The sequence below is a fragment of the Microtus pennsylvanicus genome, chromosome 11, assembly GCF_037038515.1.
Source record: "Microtus pennsylvanicus isolate mMicPen1 chromosome 11, mMicPen1.hap1, whole genome shotgun sequence".
Lineage (NCBI taxonomy): Eukaryota > Metazoa > Chordata > Mammalia > Rodentia > Cricetidae > Microtus > Microtus pennsylvanicus.
Window position 1 is genome coordinate 76,290,894 of NC_134589.1, and position 21,153 is coordinate 76,312,046.

The 21,153-nt window shown below is 43.9% G+C and overlaps 1 protein-coding gene across 6 annotated transcripts in view; it reads right to left on the reverse strand.

The window, feature by feature from the left end:
* Positions 1 to 19,532, reverse strand: part of Ebf1 (EBF transcription factor 1) — a 385,736-nt gene extending 366,204 nt beyond the window's left edge. For 2 of the 6 annotated variants that reach the window (XM_075992865.1, XM_075992866.1), the window contains exons 1-5: positions 18,777 to 19,195; positions 16,547 to 16,703; positions 15,866 to 15,929; positions 15,136 to 15,191; positions 4,062 to 4,135 (exon numbers count right to left, since the gene is read on the reverse strand). In XM_075992865.1, coding sequence (XP_075848980.1) covers positions 4,062 to 4,135; positions 15,136 to 15,191; positions 15,866 to 15,929; positions 16,547 to 16,703; positions 18,777 to 18,910 — 485 coding nt within the window. In that variant the 5' untranslated portion in view covers positions 18,911 to 19,195. Of the gene's footprint in view, positions 1 to 4,061; positions 4,136 to 15,135; positions 15,192 to 15,746; positions 15,930 to 16,546; positions 16,704 to 17,816; positions 17,933 to 18,776 lie in introns of those variants that run through there. The other 4 variants (XM_075992867.1, XM_075992868.1, XM_075992870.1 and 1 more) reach the window with 4 other exon arrangements.
* Positions 19,533 to 21,153: the final 1,621 nt, after the last annotated feature.

Sequence of the window (21,153 nt, forward strand, 5' to 3'; positions counted from 1 at the left end):
AATTGGCTACATAAAGCTTCCAACTTGAAAGCTCTCCTGCCTCTTGCAACAAGCCCTTGCACGTAGTAGGCACTAAGAAATAAAGACACATAGCCCCGACAACTGCAACAGAACAGGTATATTCAGATTCTGATAGACACTAAGCCTCTTTTCAATATTTTCTTACCATCAGTTACTTTGAGCAACTAAGCACCCACAGGCACAAATGATGCCTCTACTACTGCTTCTATTAATATTGTTTCGAATCATAACAGGCTTTCAGTTCTGACTCTGCCTAGCATTGTGGAAAGAGTTTATAGGAACGAATAGCATTTAATCTTAATTATTATTCTATGAGACAGTATTAACATCCCATTTCACAAACGGGACAACTGAAGCGTGGAGGAAAACTGAATCACTTCCGGGCCTTTGAGGGGCATGGCCGAATAAAGACAGACAGTTAGGTGTCATTTGCAAGGGCACAGAGTGCTATAAAGTTAAAAGCACCTGCTACACTGGACTGCTCACAAGGGAATATAACTTGGGCCAAGGGCCAGAGGTGCTTCCCCGGAGAAGCCCTGCTTAAGCTGGTGTCTGAAGGAGGAAGTTACCTAAACCCGGAAAAGAAGAAGGAAAAAAGAAAATGTCTAATAAGGAAGCAAAAGAGGAAATAGGCTAGCCTGAGATTCATGATTCTTCTGCAAAAGAAAAGAAAATAAGCAAGAATTCTCCCTTAGTGTGCCTAAAACCTGTCCTCTTCCTGGGCACTGAAAACGAACCCCTGCTGTACTCTGCATCTCTGGAGAGCAGGATTCCAAGTCCCCCAACCAAGCTGGGTTCCATTAAACACAGAAGTTAGGGTACTCTCATAAGCAAACCCCTTACAGAATCCAACTCGTTAAGAAAAAAAGTATTCAGGAAAATGTGGTACGTTTATACAATGGAGTACTACACAGTGGAAAAAAATATGATATCTTGACATTTGCGGGCAAATGGATGGATCTAGAAAACATATTGAGTGAAGTAACTCAGACCCAGAAAGACAAATATAATATGTATTCACTCATAAGTGGCATTTAGACATACAGCAAAGAAAACCAGCCTACAAATTCACAATCCCAGAGAACCTAGACAACAAAGAGGACCCTAAGAGAGTCCTACATGAGAAGTAGAAAAAGATATCTCCTGAGTAAATTGGGAGCCCGGGGATCATGGGAGAGGGTAGAAGGGGAGGGGAGAGAAAGGGAGGAGATCGGAGAAAAATATATAGCTCAATAAAAACAAATTTTAAAAAATCCAAGGAACAATGTTATCTTAAGAACTTCACCACCATGATTGGTGTGATAGATTCCAAATCACCAAAAGGAAGAAGCGCTCTTATATTTTGGAAGTGCTCCGCATCATCCAATCAAAGAGGTTGTCCTCAGCAGTCAATAATTATAAACTCATGAAGTCAGTTCCCTTAGCCATCCCACACAATGGGATCACCTTCTCCACAAAACACAATGCTTTGTTTTGTTTTGTTTGTTTTCCCTAATTTACAACACGTGAGACACGTGTGTGTCTTGCTTATCTTTTCCTTTTCCCTTCCATTTGCCTGTGATGAACAGAATGCACCAAACCCTTTCTTGTGGAACGAAATTCTCTGTCTCCTCCATCACAGCCAGCACACTATAAACACACAGCTTTTGTGACATCCACGCAAAGTTTTATTGTGCCGTTAGCTTTGATAGAAAGCACTGCAGAAAGTTGTTTAGAAATTAAATATCTAAAACAAGCTATTTTAAAATCCAGGGCCTTCACTATTTCATGTCTGCAATGAAGAAATTTCATCTTGGGGAGAGCAAGCTGTCTTTCACACCATATGGCTAATGGTGGTGCATAGCAATTAGCCAGGCTGATTAATGGTGAACAGATTCTAATTTTATGCTTATAATTGAGGCTGCATTTGCACCCCTGGTGCAAATTCAGCACAACCCAACTTCCACTTACAAGAGGCAAGAAATCAAGAGAAATAGGATGGTATGGAAAGTGAGAATTTTCTTCCTGGAGCCCCCTAAAGAGTATCAGATTTGCAATTTAAAAGACTGTTAGCCACACAATAGATGACAGGTTTGTGTAATGGGGTCATGGCAGCCTGGTAAACAAACAGTACCCCTTCCGCATCTATAGGCAGCCAGGAAAGCCGTAATCTGTAACATTAGCAAGATGACATTTGGAATATGGCTTTTCCCTCTTAGCCAGGCGGTACACACAGCATCATTTGCCTTCAGTGGCTTGAGAATTTTATTTTTGCTATTTTTATGTTGCTGAAAAATAGAGGCACCGTCAGCAGTAAAGCACAGCAACCAGCATCATAAAGCACTTTGGACCAATGAATTTTAAAAACAAGGAAAATATAAACTGCATTAATCGAGGGGAGGCCTGTGCGTGAGAGGCATAATATATCTCTAAGTAGTTCAAGAATAGAATTCTCTCCGGCATAATCCAAACATATGCAGATACAAAATGCAAATAGGCAATGTATAGATAGCGCCTGGCCTGTTGGTTGAAATCTGTCTTCCTGTTTCCTGTTTTGCTCCAATCCTGAGCAGCCCCACTTGGAGGGTTCCCTCTAATGGTATGCTAATTGTAGAAGGCTAAAGTCGGAGAGAAACGCTTGGGGAAGTAGTAATACAGACAAGGTCATGTTTTACTGCTTTTCAAAATGGATCTTTCTCCTTTAATTCCGAAAGGTACCACTCACCTAGATGATATTTACACACAGGGTAAAACTAACTTTCCCCACTAATGGAAGGAATCCCACATCATTTGGGAGCGTTCGGCTACTGTTGTCTTAAATCTGAGGGAAAGCAACCTAGCTTTAAGAATAATTAACAAGTTTTACAAATCACTGAAATAAAATGTGTGAAACTCTTCTACATCTTCAAGCTATAAATCAGAACTATATTTTTTTAAAAAAATAATAAAAAAAAAAGGAAACATGGAATTTTTAGAGACCCAAATGTTAGTATTTGGGATTTCATTCAGGAAACACATGAAGCCCTTTTGATTCTACTTCCACCTGTAGAGTTTTGGGGTTGTTTTCCAGAAGAGTCCATGAACAGCAGAGGAGAGCTGCCCATGCTGAAACAGCAGCTGAAGACTCAGATGGATTGGTCAATGACATTTAGCAGCCCAGTACACACTGGGCCAGGGCGCCCTGCTCCTAACAAAGCAATTAGGAGCCTTTCTCTGATGCAGAGTGGCATCTTCCTGCTTTATCCAATTCCTTGAGAGCTATAGGGAGCAAAATACTGGATTGTTTTTACAAGGAATAGGAGCACAAGTTAAAAGGCTATCCCTTGCTCTTGCCCCTCTCCTGTGCAGGCCTGGCTGAGGCCATGGAGGTGATGGTGGTCTCAGATACCACATCAGCATGATTACAGCCCAACGTGAGAAGACTCCTATGGGAGGAGCATAGGGACTCCTTTTCACTATCCTGCCCCAATCTCAAAGCTCGCTACCTCCAAGAAATATTAGCTTCATGTTCAGATATGAATAGGGTAAGTCAAAGACCAAATGCAAGGAGAAAAGAAAAAAAAAGAGATCAGTTTAAGGAGAAATGAGGCTTGGGTATGGGGGTTATATTAAGTAGAAGAACTCAAAAGGAGGAACTATAACTTTCAAGTTGACCCAAACAGAAGCCTCCGTGGACTTCAAAAGAACTCTCATTTTACTAAGCATGAGGCTGAGTGCAAATGTCACCACTGAGCAGGCTGTACTGGATTTGACTCCACTGTGAAGGGTGACTGAGGGCACTGCTCTGTGGCCATTATCTGTGAGGTATCAAAATGCAAGCCGATGTCTTCCGAGATGAAATGTAATAAATAATTGAGAACCGTCGTGATCCCTGACACTGCCAAATGTGTCTAAGAATTCTTTCTTCCAGAATATTTACTAAAAGCAAAATAAACAGATAGTCAACCAATGGAACTGACTTTGCCTAGGCGTGAGATCCAAAGTCATCTTTACTTTGCAGAAAGAGAGGGAGAGAGAGAGAGAGAGAGAGAGAGAGAGAGAGAGAGAGAGAGATTCCTTACCTGCACATGATCTCGTGCGTGAGCAACACTCGGCACATTTCCGGGTTCTTGTCTTGGCCTTCGTACACTATGGCCTGAAAGTAAAGGCATGTCTTTAGCTAAAAATAGAAGCAAGTAGCAGAGCATTGCCTATAACAATCTTGTTCTTCACCGCCTTGCCCCTGCTGGGGGCCAATTAACTTTTAGGAGCAAAAAACAAATCAGCCGGGCTGATTATTTCAGGACACATTGCTCAGGATCAACCCAAATTGAGTGGAATAGGATGTGATCCTCTCTGCTCTCTCAACCACCTCATTACTCACATCTTTGGACCAGTGCATGTGATGGGCATCTGTTGTCACGACAACCATAAGTCTCTTTCAATACAGAATAAAAATAAGTCTAATCAATAAAGAGGGAAGCTTCAGAAGGCTGAAGAGGCTACAGTGTTTTGTATTTCAAATATAGAAAAGCATGTGGGTTTGATCACCCACTAGAACACATTTGCCTCTCCGCTCTTCCCAGACCCCACAGTTAGTGTTCTACTGGCAAGCGACAGAAAACAAGTTTGGGAAAAGGCTCGAGCAGTCTGTGCACCGACTATGTCATTTCTGAAGTGAGGCAGCCAGGGAAAACCCCTCTTCCTACCAAGATGCTGAAAACATGTGTTGGTGCAGGGTGTACGCCCACCCAAACAGGAACACTTGCCAGCATGTTCTGTGTGGGGAATGAAGTCACAGTCAGCTCCCTAAATAAAGAGTTCTGTCTCATTCTCAAAATCAAGCGTCCTAAACCACCAGCCTCAATGCCTTGCTCTCTCTCTCTCTCTCTCTCTCTCTTTCTCTTCCCTTTCTTTTATTTTTGTAACACAATCACATTTTGCTTCAGGACACCCACCAAGTTCCCCAGAACCTCCAGCTTGAACGTGGATCTACAGGTTACTACCCAAGCCAAAAGAAATCACAGTGCTATTAGTAAAACAGGATTCTGCACCAGCATGCATTTAACTCACTTAACACTGTATCACTGCATAATACTAATATAACACAGCCTCAAATTGTTAATAAAATTACTTTCACACATTCACAGAACCCTCAGTTTCTCAGTGACAAAACTATTTAAATTAACCAGAGATTATTCTTGTTCTTAAGTGGCACACAAAAATACTTCTGCGCCTAACTTGTCATCTCTCTCACGCATTTTGGTTTTGAACTTGGAGACAGAGTGTCCACAACTTAAGACCCAGTGCAGACAGATCCATGGGCAATGATCTGGTTACAGTATCTGAACACAAAGCAAAGCAAACTGCAACAGATCAAAAATTAAAAGAAAAGCCTTGGATGAAAAAAAAGTACATTTCTTTACCACTGGCCTATCAAAACTATTTTTTATGGCTAGCTCATCATAACCTTGTACTAAAAAAAAATAAAATGTTTTTACTTTAGCTGTAAACATCTAGAAAGGTTGAAAGAATATATTTAGAAGTCCATGGCAGGATAGTCCATTACCCAGATTCCTCAAATGTTTGCATTTTACTAAATTTGCTTCCTATTTTTCTCTTTTTCCCTAAATCACTTTTTAGCAAATTGCAGATATGGCCTCAATATATCAGCATGCATTTCCTGAAAACAAGGCATTTTCATGCATAATCACAGCACAATTATCTAAATCAGAAAATTAGCATTGATACAATAGAATAATCTAATCTCCAGACCTTATTGAGATTTACCAATTACCTAATAATGTCCTTTACAGCAAAAGAAAATCCAGTACTAATCACTGCACTCAGCTGTCATGTCTCCTTTCATTCTGAATATCCTCCAGTCATTGTAGTTCATGGCATTAACGTTGTTGAAAATATAGGCCAGTTACTTTGTAAAATATCCTTCTATTCGGGTTTGTCGGGATTCCTCAAGATCATATTAAAGTCTTAGACTTCAAGGCAGGACAACAGTAGAGGGTGATGCTGAATCCTCTCTGAACTAGGTTCTACTATGTACAAGTTTATTAGCAGCATAAACTCTGACCATTTGGTTAGGGTGATGCTCGCCATCACTAGGGACCACAGGTCAGAGTTTCACACTATAATATTACATTTCACCCTTTCTGTATTTTGGGGCAATAACTTGCATTATGTTAATGTCCTATTAAGCTTCATATCTTTAGTGACTAGTTTCAGCATGCATACATAATCCTTCCTTTATTCTTATTATATTTATTTATTTACTATATTGAGGGAGCATGTGCCAGTGTGTGTGTGTGTGTGTGTGTGTGTGTGTGTGTGTGTAGGTCAGAGGACAAATTGCGGGGGTTGGTTCTCTCTTTCCGTCATGTGGGGATCAAGAATTGAACTCAGGAATCCAGGTTTACTCAGCAAACACCTTTATTTTATGAGCCTTTTCACTAGACATCTTTCCTATGTTTCTAAATGACCTTTCTAAATTACCAAGAAGTTTTTTGTTTTACTCTAAAAAATGGAGTTTCTGAATCCAAAGCCAGACTGGTCTGTAGAGGGAGTTCCAGGGCAGCCAGAACTATACAGAGAAACTTTGTCCAAGAAGAAGAGGAAGAGAAGGGGGAGGAGGAAGAAGAAGAAGAGAAGAAGAGGAAGAAGAAGAGAAGGAAAGAAAGAAAGAAAGAAAGAAAGAAAGAAAGAAAGAAAGAAAGAAAGAAAGAAGGAAGGAAGGAAGGGAAGAAAGAAAGAAAGAAAGAAAGAAAGAAAGAAAGAAAGAGAGAGAGAGAGAGAGAGAGAGAGAGAGAGAGAGAAAGAAAGAAAGAAAGAAAGAAAGAAAGAAAGAAAGAAAGAAAGGAAAGACGAGAGAAAGAAAGAAAGAAAATCATTGAATATTCTGAAAACCAAAAAATTGAGGCCAGTGAGACTGCTCACCAGGTAAGGTGTTAGCCAACAAGCCTGGCAGCCTAAGTTAAATCCTGGGGATTCACAGGACAGAAGGAAAGAACTGAGAGTTGTCCCTTGGCCTCTACACATGCACTGTGGATCACATGTAAATTTTTTGAAAACTTATATGTGTCTGCTTTATTTTCTGCAATCCCTTTTTTTTAATGAAAAAAAAAGGAGAAAAACCACAGTGAATTACTGAACAGATCCTTAAGCATGGTGCTAAAAAATTCTAATGGCGAAATTCTACTAAATCCTATTATCACTAAATTATTTTTATGTTCTCCTAAGACACACCATAAGCTCTGCCTCAACTTCAGTGTTTGCTTTGATAAACAAGTAACCCGGTAAGTCAGTGTGCAGGTACTAGTAATGTTTTCCATACTGGAGCGAGAGGGGTAGGAGAAGGGAGAAGAAATTGTGTTATTTTTTTCGAGGAGAGGGTGGTGGCAGGCATATACGTTATATAAGAATCGTTTTTGCATCTTTCTAGATGAGATAAACACTGTTGTTACTAAGGCAACTAGTTGAAATGAGTGGGGCCATAATAACATATCTGGTTAATAGCAAGCTGCAAGGCAAATCCACTGAGGACTCCGCAGGCGATGGAGGACAGGGACTCCCAGAAATCCCACGTTTATTTCCCTGGCTACTCAGCATCACTCGTTAACAGACCCACGCCCTCTGTAACTCATCTCTTTACCAAATACCAAGCAAGCTACCACTCCACTTCTGCCAGTGGATTCCGAACAGAGACTCTTTCTCCAAATCAAGCATAGAAAAACGAAACCGAGAGTTTGGATTTGCTCAGAAATAATTAAGAACTCTGGGGAGATGTGGAATCTGCAGTTTCTGTCTTCCCTCTCCCTGGGTCTGGATAGAATAAGAAGAGTTCTCAATGCACAGGGGCAGAACTACTGCTTCTGGGAAATCCACAATAAAAGAGAGTGGAAGTCTACCATGGGCCAGGAAGGACAAAATTCTTCTCTCTAGAGTAAACTATGCTGTTGCATTAAGGGAGCAAGCTTTCCTGTGCAATTCAAAGGCAGGACTCCCCTAACACTGTAGATAAAAATAATAATAATAATAAAACAAGAGTATTTTTCAAACACTGAAAAGACTTTTGAAAACACCCGTGCATGCATATACATATAGAACACACAGAAAATAAGGGCTTCAGAAATGAGCAGTTGGATGGGACCTGGTATAGGAAGGCATGATAGGTCTATTTGAAGAGCTCAATGTCCGAGTAACATCAAGCAGACTTCAGCCTTCATTTTTTTTATTCATTGCCTTCAAGTTCTCCCTCCAGCGTGCTCCTCGACTAAAAGCATCTTCACTGTGTACATTTAGCACACACAGCAAGACTGGTTCACACTTGAGCACAGCTAGATGATAACACGGCTCCCCCTCCCCAAGAGTAGGCATCTTCTAACACCAATTTGGGAAAAGGGGGGCTGGGGGTTTCAGCCTCTCTTCCGAATTTAAATGTATGCCTCTGTGGGGTTTGAGGCAAGCTGGCTGAGGTTGGATCAGCTGGGAGATCCCAGGGGCATATAAACAGCATTGACTATTTTAAGTGAAACCATTTTAACAGACAGCTGGTTTAGGACCCAGACAATGGAACACTGAGAAGAAGGCTCGTTGTCATACTCCATAGTAAATCATGCGTCTGCTCATTGGGGGGGAAGGTGGTGTGCTGAGAGAGGGACAAAGGCAACACTGGCTTAAAATAAATCAATGTGTTTATCAGAAGTGAGGATGGGGGGGGCACTAAGATGGGAAGGAGAGCAAGAGAAATTATGGAAATGCATTATTTAAATAAATCGTTGAGGGTGAATCCAGTTGAGGCTTACAACCATAGAAAGAAAAGACATAGTATCAAGTGGAAAATAATGTTTACGTTAATCCTGCCAAGGGCAAACAAATCCCTCAAGGCAGTAGGGATGCTTGGACAGGAAGCAACATGAAACAGTAAATGGCAATAACTTCTCCTCGACTTTCAAAACCTGGTGCTCCTATGAGATAAACCTGTCATTGGGAGACCTGATTTTCTACTGAAACAGTAGTCTCTCCTCTCTAAATGTCAACATCTACCAGAAAATAACAAGCAGGCAGGAACAAACGCAAGCTCTTGCTAATCCTCTCCTCATTTTCAGATTGTCTTTTGAACGTATTTTTTTTTATAATTAACTAAAGAAGAAGAGAAACACTGTTAAAGCCTCTCCACACCCTCCCAAAACAACAACAGTGGCTGTCTGAAAAGAAAACAGCACTCATTTCGAATGCTTAATTATAAGTCGATGTGTGACGTCTCTGGAAACCAGGCCGTCTCTGTCCCATGCTTGCCTACGCTGCCTCTCTTGAAAAAGGCGTCTTTGGAGTATAGTTCATCCCTGGCTTTTCCAAAATATTGCTGAGGCTTAAAAGTTCACTGGAACTTACTACGGATAAAGACCACACAGAAGAAGGGAAAATGACACGGTGAGAATACCCGGGGATCATACTTCAATAGGAAGCCCAGAGAAGTTCAGAGAATTGAGCTTGGTTTTCTTTGTTTACTTTGCTAATAGTTTTAACTCTTTGTGTCCCCCATCAGAATCAAGGGAGCAGTGCGAACGCGCATTTTTCTCATTAGGAATTTTTTTCTTGGTTTGCAAAAAAGGAGGGAGCAAGAGGGGGAGGGAGGAGAGGTAACAAAAACTTGAATTTCCCACGTAAATCAAAATAATAACCTTGAAAATGATACTTCTATTTCTGAATACAAAACAAAAAGCAAAATCTATTTGTCTCCTTAGAGAGAGGATCATAAATATAAGAACTGCTTTCTTCAAACTAAAGAGACATACCTTCTAAACATAAGCTATCAATAATAGCAAACTACCTAGAACTGAGCTAATCAAAAAGCAATCATGATGCCTTCGGTATCAACACACTGCACAACAATTATTACATTTTCCCACCAGCAGTCTTTCATTTAAAAAAAAATACTAGCTAATACAGTCCCACTTCTAGTAGGTAGAAGAACCATAGTTAAAGATTAAGCTATGCCAAAGAAAACACCACAAATCTGACATTTCATAAACAATTGTATCAAACAGAAATCTAACATTAATAGTAGAGTAAAATAAAAACTGGTTTTGCCTCAAGTAGCAGCTTGGCTACTGGCGAACAAATTGCGAAGATGTAATTCCAGCTCAACAGCTAAGCAGGCCCGTTTGCAGAAGTGAGTTAGGCATGATATCATATTCACTATGCTGTTCGGTTACATCACAGCCCAGACTAAAAGGCAAGCACGTCCCCAGTGCAGGGACTTTCTGATGCATCCCTTCTGTTTCAAAGAACTAAAAGCCCTTACACTATTCAAATGCCTTGTGTTTTTTTTTAAAAAAAAAAAAAGCAAAAACAAAAAACAAACTAAATTTTCAAATAATCCCATATGACTTTTTTTTAGACGTAATAAATGATATTCTACTCAGATAGTCACTGCATTTACAACATTAGCAGACACAATTGACTTTGTCAACTCAGTCAAGCAATAATAATAAAATCATAAGAACAGCTAATTTATTATATACTTAATATATGTCAGTCACTGTACTAAGCCCTTTGCAGATATGGATCCACTTCATTTTCACAGCAGAACTTTGAGTTGGGTGCAACCATTCTTCCCACTAGCTTGATTCTAAAAGCATATATATTTTAATTCCTGTCTAAAACCAAATCTTCCCTGCTCCAAAACCTATGTCAGCAATTCACGCATGTCACATCCAAACAGTCCTCATCCCCAGTAAGACCCCCACACAGACAACAGGCTGTCTGTACAGCCATATGAGTTCGATAAATGCATCCCGACTAATATGTTCGCTTTTAATGCTGTTCAAACATTCACATGGAAACAGCTCTAGCGTAAATATCCCCGAACAAATGGCTGTATATTATCCAGGAGGGAGCAGTTGGGCCGCCAGACTGGGGAAGTACTAGGCCATCTGGCTCCGGCAATCTCTCCAAAACCATCAGCTTTGTTTTCACCCCCAGACTCCAAACAACACATTTTCCACTGTGATGAGTTTACATTTTCCCAAACACAGGTCCTGATCATGCATAAAAATTCCAAACTTCTTCATTCCTCTATGTGCAAGGAAATTTAAATCACCTGCGTTTTTGACATGTTACCAAAGGAGACAGAAAGCTGTTGAAATATGGCCCCTGACATAAACCTGCTCTGTCCTCTCTTGTTTGTTCCCCTGGATCTATGAAAGGGCCTCTTTGCTGGCCTGCTAAATTCCTTGGGAACTTATAGATATGCCCTCCCCCTGCCCCAAAAGTGTTTCTCTACCAATGAACTGAAAGAGTGGTTAATCAAATCTATGTAGCCATGGTAGAACATGATGAAACAATCAATGGGAGGGAAATACAGTGGAATCAACAACTTTAGGTGCTGGGAACATCAAAACAAATATATAAATAAATCTAGCTAGGGAGCAAATCTCACAAGCTTCCCATTTACTGTGCCTGCACTTTCTTTGCACCAACAGTGTCTGGAGTGCCCTCTCCACATACCCCACCTTTAAACCAGCCCTTGCAAAGATAATGTGACCGCTGTTGGCCTTCCTCAAAAAGAAATAAATAAATAAAACCACTTTTGTTTGAGATTGGTTCCCCTTTATTTAAGTATCACTTGAAAAAACTCACTCTTTGAGTAACATGGTAGAAGAAATGAGCTTAGTTTTGTGTTTATTGACCACTTAAAGATAAATACCTCACTGAAGGAACCATGACACACAATCGTGTCTCAAATGATACATGGAAATCAGAATTGAGGCAAGTTAAACCTCGGGTCTCCCCAACTGGGTGCAGGAGAATTTCTACAGTTGACACTGTTTCTGGAGGCATCAGCCATAAACTTCTGGATCCTGAGGGCTTTTGCATGCTCACTAATAGAATACCAAAAACAGCCACGACACAAAAACAATCTATTTTTAGGCCAGCTAAACTTGGTTTTGAACAACCCTTCCCAAAAGCAAGACATTTCTTTTCTAATTGAACAGGTTTGGTTTGGTTTGCTGTTGCTGTTGTTCAAGTTTTCACGTTTTATACTCTATGTTTTACAAAAAAGGCCTAAGAAGATGGGACCCCGGAGCCACAGTCACTCCTAGCAAGGCTTCATCATTCCTGGTAGAGTGCAGAATTAGGAATCATTCCTCCAAATAGTCTAATGAGACACTTCAGGAAGGTGTGAGACACTGTGTCGTGTTCATACATCTCGGTTGATGGAGACCATTTCTGGCTCACCTCAGTGCTGCTATGTCTACTCAGAATGAGGAACAACCTCTGCAACTGAAGCGTGCATAGCAACTTCTGCATGCTGCTGGCAGACGATGCCATCTGAATGTCAACCCCAGCCTGCCAGTCACGGATGTGACCTCACGCGCACAAAGGCACACCTCTAATATGAAAAGGGGTAGGGTCACCGAGCAAGGGAGAGAAGGCTTCGCAGTGGCCAGGTGTTCCCTCCGCCAGGGCTAGTGTTCTGAGAGCTCATCACATTGCCGACTGTATTCTGCCCCACACTCTAAACATCAAAATCTGGAGTGCCTCAGAAAGGTATCACAGAGGGCCAATGATACCCCTTAGTCACTCAGCCTCTGCCAATCCGTACTTTTTGTTAAAGAGGCCACGGTGTGTTTACGTAGCATGGACACTGTTAGCAAATTTAAATCAAACTTAAGCATTTAATTATCATGGTGAATTTTTGAACTACAGGAAGGTCCACTGTTTTACTCCTGAAGCTGAATATGAACATGAGTCTGCAGCTAAGAAAGGCCTCTGGTATTCCCATCTGCTATTTTTTTTTGAGTATATGATGCTAACTGAGTGTATAAGAAGATAACTTCCAAAACTCTCGCTGCATGTAATCGAAGAACAAGCAACTGGATAACTGGATAATAAGCTCGGATTGCCTTTCAAAGTGAAAGTTATAGAAAGGGCGGTTACTCAATTATTAGGAAAGCAAATAGGCTCATCTAAAAATGGCTTTTGTCTTAATACATTCGTACCAACTTAGATAATTATTAAACCTTTTTGTCCCAGGTTGCTACTGACAAGATATATAACTACATGTATTTATAATTTAAACCTTTAGTAATATATAGCAAATGAATTTCTTATATCTGTTATTTTTTTTCAATGAAGCATTTCCTGCTTTCACTCCCCATAGTACTTATGATGCTATCAAATGGCAAAGATACCTCCAGCTGTAGATTTTTTTTTAAAGCTCCATGGCCTTGTTAGTAAAATATTTGGAAGAATATGTCGATAAAATGAATTCTTGGCAGCACTATATGTTTAGGGAGATCAGAATTGAGGTTATGGGGAGATATGAAATGGATAGAAGCAATCTTCTCTAACATGACCTAATTCTATGCTCCTTGGAACAGTCCTGGTCATAGTGTGGCCTGCAGCTTCAGTGGTCAGTGTTCCATGACCACATCGGCCTTATCCTGTTGTTTCTGTGAATACATTTATCTTAAAAAGTAAGTCCTAATAAATACAAGTGGAGTATGGGGCAGAGTTCATTCTTTTTCCCCTGCCCCCCTCTTTCCACCCTTCTCTGATGAGAAGGACAAGAAAGGATTCCCATCATATCAAAAACAATTTTTGAAAAACAGAACTTCACATGATATATTTTTGTTTTGACATCAAATTAAAAGTTACTAAAATCAAGTTTGTGTGGGGGGGGGTGTTTTTTTTCAGCAGGGGAAAAAAAAACTAAAAATTCAGAGTCCAAAGGAAAGACAATTATCCTATATAGCCATTTATGCATTCAAGAAAATAACTATGATTAAAACAATAAGTGAAAATTTACTCTGAGCTGTCAACTAAGAAATGAACATAGTCTTCCAGGAGAGGAAAATACTTAAGGGAAATAAAATGACATCAATTTTTTCAAATACTTATTAACTTTAAAATATACTTCATACTCATAGTTCCATATATTTTACTTGAGTCACAATAAAAATACAAACATGTTAATCAACATGAGCTGTTATTAAATGCTTTCGGTTAAGATTTCAAACTTCCCAACAGCTTATTAATGTGTATTTTGCACATTATAGCCAGGCAGATCTAAAGCTATTTTTAATTATGCAAGCACACCCTAATTCCAAACTTTCCAAACCAATGAAGGAAGTGCGCCCCTCCTTATTTTAAAGGGAATATTTTAAAATGACAATCAAGTAAACACATTTTAACCCTGGTACTAAAATGCTATTTACTGTGCAATAGATGGCTTTTCTTTTTATTCTGAATTCTGTCTTTCTCTCAATAAAGCTCTCTCCTTTTTTCTGTTACTTCAACTAACTAACCAGCTACTTCATTCTGAAACTATACTTTTTCTTAAAATTAAAAAGAGGGAAGTTTAAAAAAAAACTGTGCCTCATTAAAATGTCAAGCCTCGCTTCTACCTTGGCTCATAACTGTATCTTTTAAAACATAACTCAACCTTAATGTATACTGCTTGACACCAAGTGTTGGCAGGCTTAAGAAAATGTCCCTGTGCCTTTAAGATGGAAAGCTAGCTAGCTCTTGTTGCCTGGCTCCCAGCCAAACTTGGAGGCCAAAGCAGGAGGGTTTTTGCAAGATACCCTCAAACAATTGTAGGCTCCCACTTCCAACACTACTTTCCAATACCACCGCTTTTAAAAAATAAAATAAAAATCTATAGAGAAGTCATTTGCAAACTTCACCCTGCTCCACACTCCCGCAGAGGCCAGCATTGCCCTCCTAAACACCCCCTCTAAGTTCCTCAGGCCTGGGCCTTGGATAAAGCCTGGCTAGTTTGTGTTTCAGAAGTTCTGAACCCCGGGGGATGGGGTTTCTCTAGGGCTCCTTCTGCACCCCCTAGGGCTCCCAGAGGAAGTCCAGTCCTTACTCCTTCACTCAGCATCCCAGGTCTTAATCACCAGGCCTGGCTTTCTCAGGGAGGGAAATGAGCCTCTAGCGTTTCCCCAGGCGGAGGTGCTACGACGGGAATGGTCCGGGAAACCTGCGCTGCCACCACTTTGTCAGGGCCCCCCTAACTTTGAGAGTCTGGATCCCAGTCATCTCTCAGTGGTGGCACAACTAGCTTTTGAACCGCAGCAAATTCTGTGAGCTGAGAATCGTCCCCACAATGTGGAATTCTGAGAAACTTACTTGCTTTGTCATGGAGTCGATGAGGCGCACGTAAAAATCCTGTTCCGTCCTTATTCCTGGGGGTGGAGGAAGGAAGAAGGAAAATTAAGAGAGGGGATAAGCCCCGAAGGAAAAAAAGAACCCCGCAATATAAATAACAAGGGCAACAAACAAAACCTGCGCACAAAGGGGGCCAAGGCCAAGAGGAACTCCTGCTGTCCGGAAAAGGGAGAGCCAGGATGCGCCCCCCCCCCAATCTAGAAAGGATCTTAGGCCTAGTTCAAATGCCCCCTCCCCCTGGAAGCCAGATTCCTCGAAGCACTGGAGCTAGATATGGGGTGGGAATCCCCCAGCCTGGCCACTCTCCCTCCCCTCTAGAGCCCCTCTGCAGTCCCCTGGATCCTTCAGGATCACCACCACTCCAAGCTCCCCAGAACCGAGGAGCCCTGCGACCTGGGAATTTGGGTTGTGCAAAACAGGCTTCAAGAAGGGGCGTGGGGGTGGGGAAGAAGCCAACCGAGTGGTCAAGTTAGGGGTAAGTGGCCTCCAGTCAGCCCTAGGCTGACCAAGCCGCCCTCCGCCTCCTCAGGTGAGAAACTTCCTAGGATGAAATTTCGGAGAGGCCTGTTCACCTGGAGGGTGGCTGACGACTGAGCTTCGCTGGGGGGCTTTCGTCCACCTGGAGCTCCGTGAGCCCCCTGCCCTGACCCGGAGCCCCAGGGTGCTGGCACCGACCCGACAGGAGCCTCACCATTGCTGTAGAGGAGCTGGAGCCGGTAGTGGATCCCATTATTGGTCTTTTCGCTGTTGGCTTCCTGGTTTGCAGCAGGGCCCAAAGACACAAGAGATGAGGACAAGAAGTCTCCATGAGCGAGTGCGCTAACTTCGAGGCAACTTTTCCCAAATGGGACCCCCCCACCCACCCACCCACACGCACACACTAGCCTGTGAAGTCAGCCAGCCCAGATAGCAACAGTAATTGTGGCAACAATTAATACCTTCTCCACCCTCATTTCAAATTGTTCTCTCTCTCTCTCTCTTTCCTACTCTCATTCCAGAAAATTCTGTGAGGTGTACTGAATATGGGTGAGACTCTACCTCTAACCTTGGGACTGCAGCCTGGGCCATCTGAGGCAAGCAAGGCAAGGTCTCTTAGTTCAGACCTAGCACATCCCAGGTTCCCAAGGATAGATGGACTGAAGTCGGGTTCGTTTTGCCTGGGCTCTCTCCAGTTCTGGAGGCTCCATATTAACTTTCTGGAGCAGGACCTTGTGTCTCAGGAGCCTGAATTCGTCCAGGACGGGAAGTGACGGGGGGCGGGGGCGCTCACAGGAGTGTGAGGTTAGCTTTGCATGCCCGGAGGCGGCTCTTAAGGCGCCTGGGCCTGCTCCCTGAGCCTGGGACTACTAGGGACAGCGCTGCGCCCACTTACTTTTTCCTTCTCCACGAACCCCACAAAGGCAGTCCTCTCAATTTCCACGGGCTGGCCCTGTCTGTCGTAGAGGGCCAGGACGAAGTGGAAGAAGTTGGATTTCCGCAGATTAGAAGGCGGCTGCTTCTCAAAGTGAGCCCGGGCCAGACCCACCCCGCTGCGACCAAAGACGCAGAGTTAGATCGCTAAGTCAAACCGTGTCCCATACTCCCATTGTCACCCAGGACACGCGAGCAAAACCCCCCAACACCCACCTCCTCTGTTCCCAAAACATCCCCAGGGCGCCTTCCATGACCCATCAGGAGCCCAAGCGCGGCTGAAGAACCGCACACACGCCAGTCATGTTCCTGGGCTCCCGGTTCAGAGACAGCGGGTCCTCAGAATCCAGAGGTGTGAAAGTTTTGTTTGGGTTTTGGGCGCGAGATGAAACGCTACAATCTTTACTCCACTTGAACCGCGCTGCGTGCAGAGGAAACGTGGCCGTGGGTGAGGTGAAAGGAGGTTAGACAGAAAGTACGCAGTTTACAACTTCGAAGGATAAGGCGTGGGAATGGGCTCCAACTGCGCCTCCAAATCTCAGGAGTGAGGGGGCAGGTGGAAACGAATGCAGGCACGCTAGGCTACTTGCTGCAGCAGCCACCCTCCAGGAAACCTCCCCAGCTTCTGCTAGCTGCCTGTGCCCGGCCTCAGCACGCTAATTTTCTACGCAAACACAAGCAAGGGGAAAAGGGTCCCATATTGGGGCCCGCGGCTATGAGAAATGATTGATCGCTATGGGAAAGGGAACCGGGATGTTTTGGTTTTTTTGTTGTGTGTGTTTGTCGATGTTGTTTGGTTTTGTTTTTAAATAAAAGACCTGTCTTGACAAAGTTTTGCCCTTCTGAGAAATTCATCCTCACACATTCCTGAAACCCAAAGAGCCAGAGCTGCTGACTGAGCAGCTCCGCCAGGTACTAGAGATTGGGGTGTCCGGGGGGTACCGCACTGACATCCCAAAGTGCCCGACAAAACCGGGCAACACACACACACACACACTTTCGCTTCCAGCCTAGTTACCCAATTCACTCTCACTACCAACCACTCCCAACCCTATGCTCAGCGGGGATGGAAATAGTACAGGGACAGTTGTCCCTAGTCCCCCTCACCCCAAAACTAGAATGATGGAATTACTCTTCCTTCTGCACCCTTTAAATCTAATGGGGCTTGGGGCTACCAAGTTTTCCATTCCCATAAGCCCAGCGGGTGGCCAGGAATGAAAAGGATAGGGTACCATTTCTCACTTGGGACCAAGAGCCCCAGGACAGGACTCTGGCTGTGCTCAGGAAAGTTCCTCAAGTTGGCCTCCAAGGGCATGGCCTCCAAGCCACTCAGTGTAGACTCTGAAGAGTGAGAGAGGGACTGGAGGTGGCCAAGGTGACAGGGGCCGAGGAAGGCTTTTAAGGAACGTGAGAATTAAAGTTGTTCTGCAGGCTGAGTGAGAAAAACTGAAGGCTAGGGAGTAGAGAAAGGGCAAGTGGAGAACCAGATAGCAGAAGTAAGGGAAGACGCCAGGGAGAGAAATGGGAAGACAGAGCAGGAGAGACTGCTGAGGTGAGGAAAGAAAGAGCGAAGCTGAGAAAGAAGGTGGGGGGAAAGACTGGGAACCCAAGGGTGTAAGAAGAAGAAGAACAAGAAGAAAAGAAATGAAAGAAGGTAGAAAAAAGAAAAGAAAATGGGGAGAAAGAAAAGAAATATGGGACGTAAGGGAAAGGAAGGAAGAAGGGAGGAGAAGAAAATTAAGTAAGAAAGGAGAAAAGGAAAGAAGGGGAAAGAGAGAAAGGAAAAAATAGAAGAGAAATAAAGGGGGAAAGGAAGCAAAGGGAAGGGGAGGAAAAGGAAAAAAATATAACCACCCAGAAAAGGAAACAAGCAGTCAGAAAAGCGCAGTTATCCAACACCGTGCTGGTGAGACGCCTCTTCTGGGTTAAAACAAAATGAAAACAGTCGCAGATGAGGCTGCGGAAAGTGCCGGCAAAGCTTGGGCTCGGCTCCCTCCAGCAGCTCCGCCGCTCGCAGTTCTCTGGCTGCCGGCGCCAAGTGCTGCGCAGCCGGGGAGCGCGGAGCCCGAGCGGCGAGCGCAGCACAGCGGCAGACGCACTCGCGTGGCCCGGCCCCGGGTAGCCGCGCTGCCGCCTCCAGGCTCTCCCGCTAGCCCGCGGCCTTTCCGCCGCGGTCCCCGAGCGGTACCCACCTCTGCGCCGCTGTGTTGGCGTCCAGCACCCCGGCGCCCTGCATCCACGTCCGCACCGCGTTCATGCCGCTGCCCAGCGGCTCTTCCTTCATACTGCTTCCACTCCGTTGGATGCTTTCCTGGATCCCAAACATGAAAACAACCTTTTCTTGTGGAAAATCTCCTCCCCTTTGAAAATATTGAAAAAAAAAAAGGAAGAAAAACGCCAACCACAGATTTTTTTTTTTTGAGTCGATGAAACTCGCGCTACATCAAGGCGGCGGGCTGAAAAGCAAAATTTTTAAAAATGTAAACCTTCGCTCAAAACTGAGCGATAACAAGGGGGGGTTGAAGAAAAAAAGAAAGGGAAAATCCAACGAAAAGACCAAAATTAAGAAAAAAAATAGAGATGTATGCTTGGCTGTTGGGGGTTGTTTGGTTGGTTGATTTTGAGTTTGGGTGCTTTTTTTTCCTTTTTTTTTTTTTTTGCTTTTTTTTTTTTGTAGTATTCACAGGCCGTTGGAGTACAGGAGGGGCTGGAGTTTCCTTTTGTAGAGGTACCTTCACTTGAAGAAGCAGGAAGAAAAAAAAACCACCCTGATGACAATTTAAGAAACAATAGATAGGACTCTCGAAGCCGGGTTGGCTACTTGAAGTGTCATTTTCCACAATCAGGCAAGTTTTTTTTCCTCTCTCTCTTTTTTTTTCCTCCTCTCTCAACCAAAGATGTTTCTTTCCTTTCCGTGCTTGTAGATGAGGACGCTGGTTGCTGTAGACAGATACACCGGAGAGGGTGGGGGGAAGGGGAGAGAGAGGGAAAGAGGAAGGGGGGGAGGGAAAGAGATAGAAAGAGAGAGGAGAGGGAGAAAGAGAGGGGTGGACCCTGCTGGATGGAGATTCTGTTTTCTCCTTGCTAAAATAGAAGTGATTTGCAGGCTCTCCCTGTGGAATCCAGTTTGACTCTCCCCAGAGCTAAACACAGGCACACTAACCCCAAAGGGAAAGAGGCGGGGCCCTCGCAGTCTGGCCACGCCCCTTCTTTGCATAACGTCATCCTTCCGCCTTACCGCAGCCAATCGTAGCTCCCGAGCTGCTTGTTCACAGAGCCAGGCCACACTCCCTCATTAACATCCTTCTCCGGGTGGCGCAGGGGAGTCGCCAAAGTTCCCAGCAAAGTGGCGAGCGAGGGAGCACTGAGCACCGGCTTCTAGGCTGGGAAGGAGCGGGGCCGGGACCCTGAGGAGCGAGAAAGTGGGCAGAGGGAAGGAGATGGAAATATCCTTCTCAGGGATCTGGGCTGAGAGGGTCTGCACCACGGCGGTCTGCGTTTCCCTGGGCAGACACCTGGTCCCTTGCTGCTCTGCTGTCCTGCTCCGGGGGCAAAAGTGAAGGAAAAAGGACTGACAAGGCAGAAAAGGCAGGATGCGCATCCCAGGTGCCCAGTTCTTCACTTTGAAGCAATGGAGGGATGGAATTTGTGTTTGCGAGATTGAGGCTTGAGGGCCCGCGGAAGGACACTGTCTCCGTTTCAGGAGCGGTAGAGGACCCCAAAGCCCCAACAAATGAGGCATTAGCCGATCTCTAGGGAGTGGGGGATCCCGACTCTGTCTTCAGCCTGCCTCTGAAATGACTCTGGTTCTGGTGCTGGGCTATGTTCTTACTCTCAGGTCTCTGCAGCAGCACCTCACCCCCGAGATGTGCGAATGGTAGAAAGAATGGGACGCTGGGGTTGTGCCAGAGCGTGGCTTTAAATATCCTCATATTCAATCTTTTTCTTTATCAAAGCAGCAAGGATGTTGCCTCCTCTGATTAGTTGGTTACTGGGCACACGGGGTTCTTTCTGTGAAAAGGGAAGGCAGCTTGAGTCAATTTTAGTCACAACCACAAGAAGAAGGACTAAGAAATAGAGGAGAGAGGTGGGGGTGGGGGAAGAGAAGGAGGAAGTGGAGTCGGTAGAAGAATACAAGGGGAGGAAAGGAAGGAAACAAAAAAGAAGAGAAAGAGGAAGGAAAGGTTAACTTGCCTTCCACCTCGGGCCTTTTGGCCTTTGTGTTGTGGCTGGGGAGGAAATAGATAGACGGTTATGGGTAATGTGCCTGCCCCGTCTTTTTTTTTTTTCTCTCAAGATTGCAAAGTCGAATAAGCTCCTGGTAAACTGTATCATTAGCCTCAGAGGACATCTCTGGGTGCAGCCAAATCTGCTAAGGGCTGCTTGGGGAAATTCTTTGCTCGAAACCCAGGTTCCCTTTCTGCTGGCCTTCCTGGGCCATCTGATTTAGAAAATGTATTGGGGTCAGCGATGGAAAAGTACACGTCTCTGTTGAATGAAAGCATTAAGACAGGCAAGGGTTGGGCTTTGTGGTTATGGCGGCGGAGGAGAGTGGAGCCCTTTCGTGAT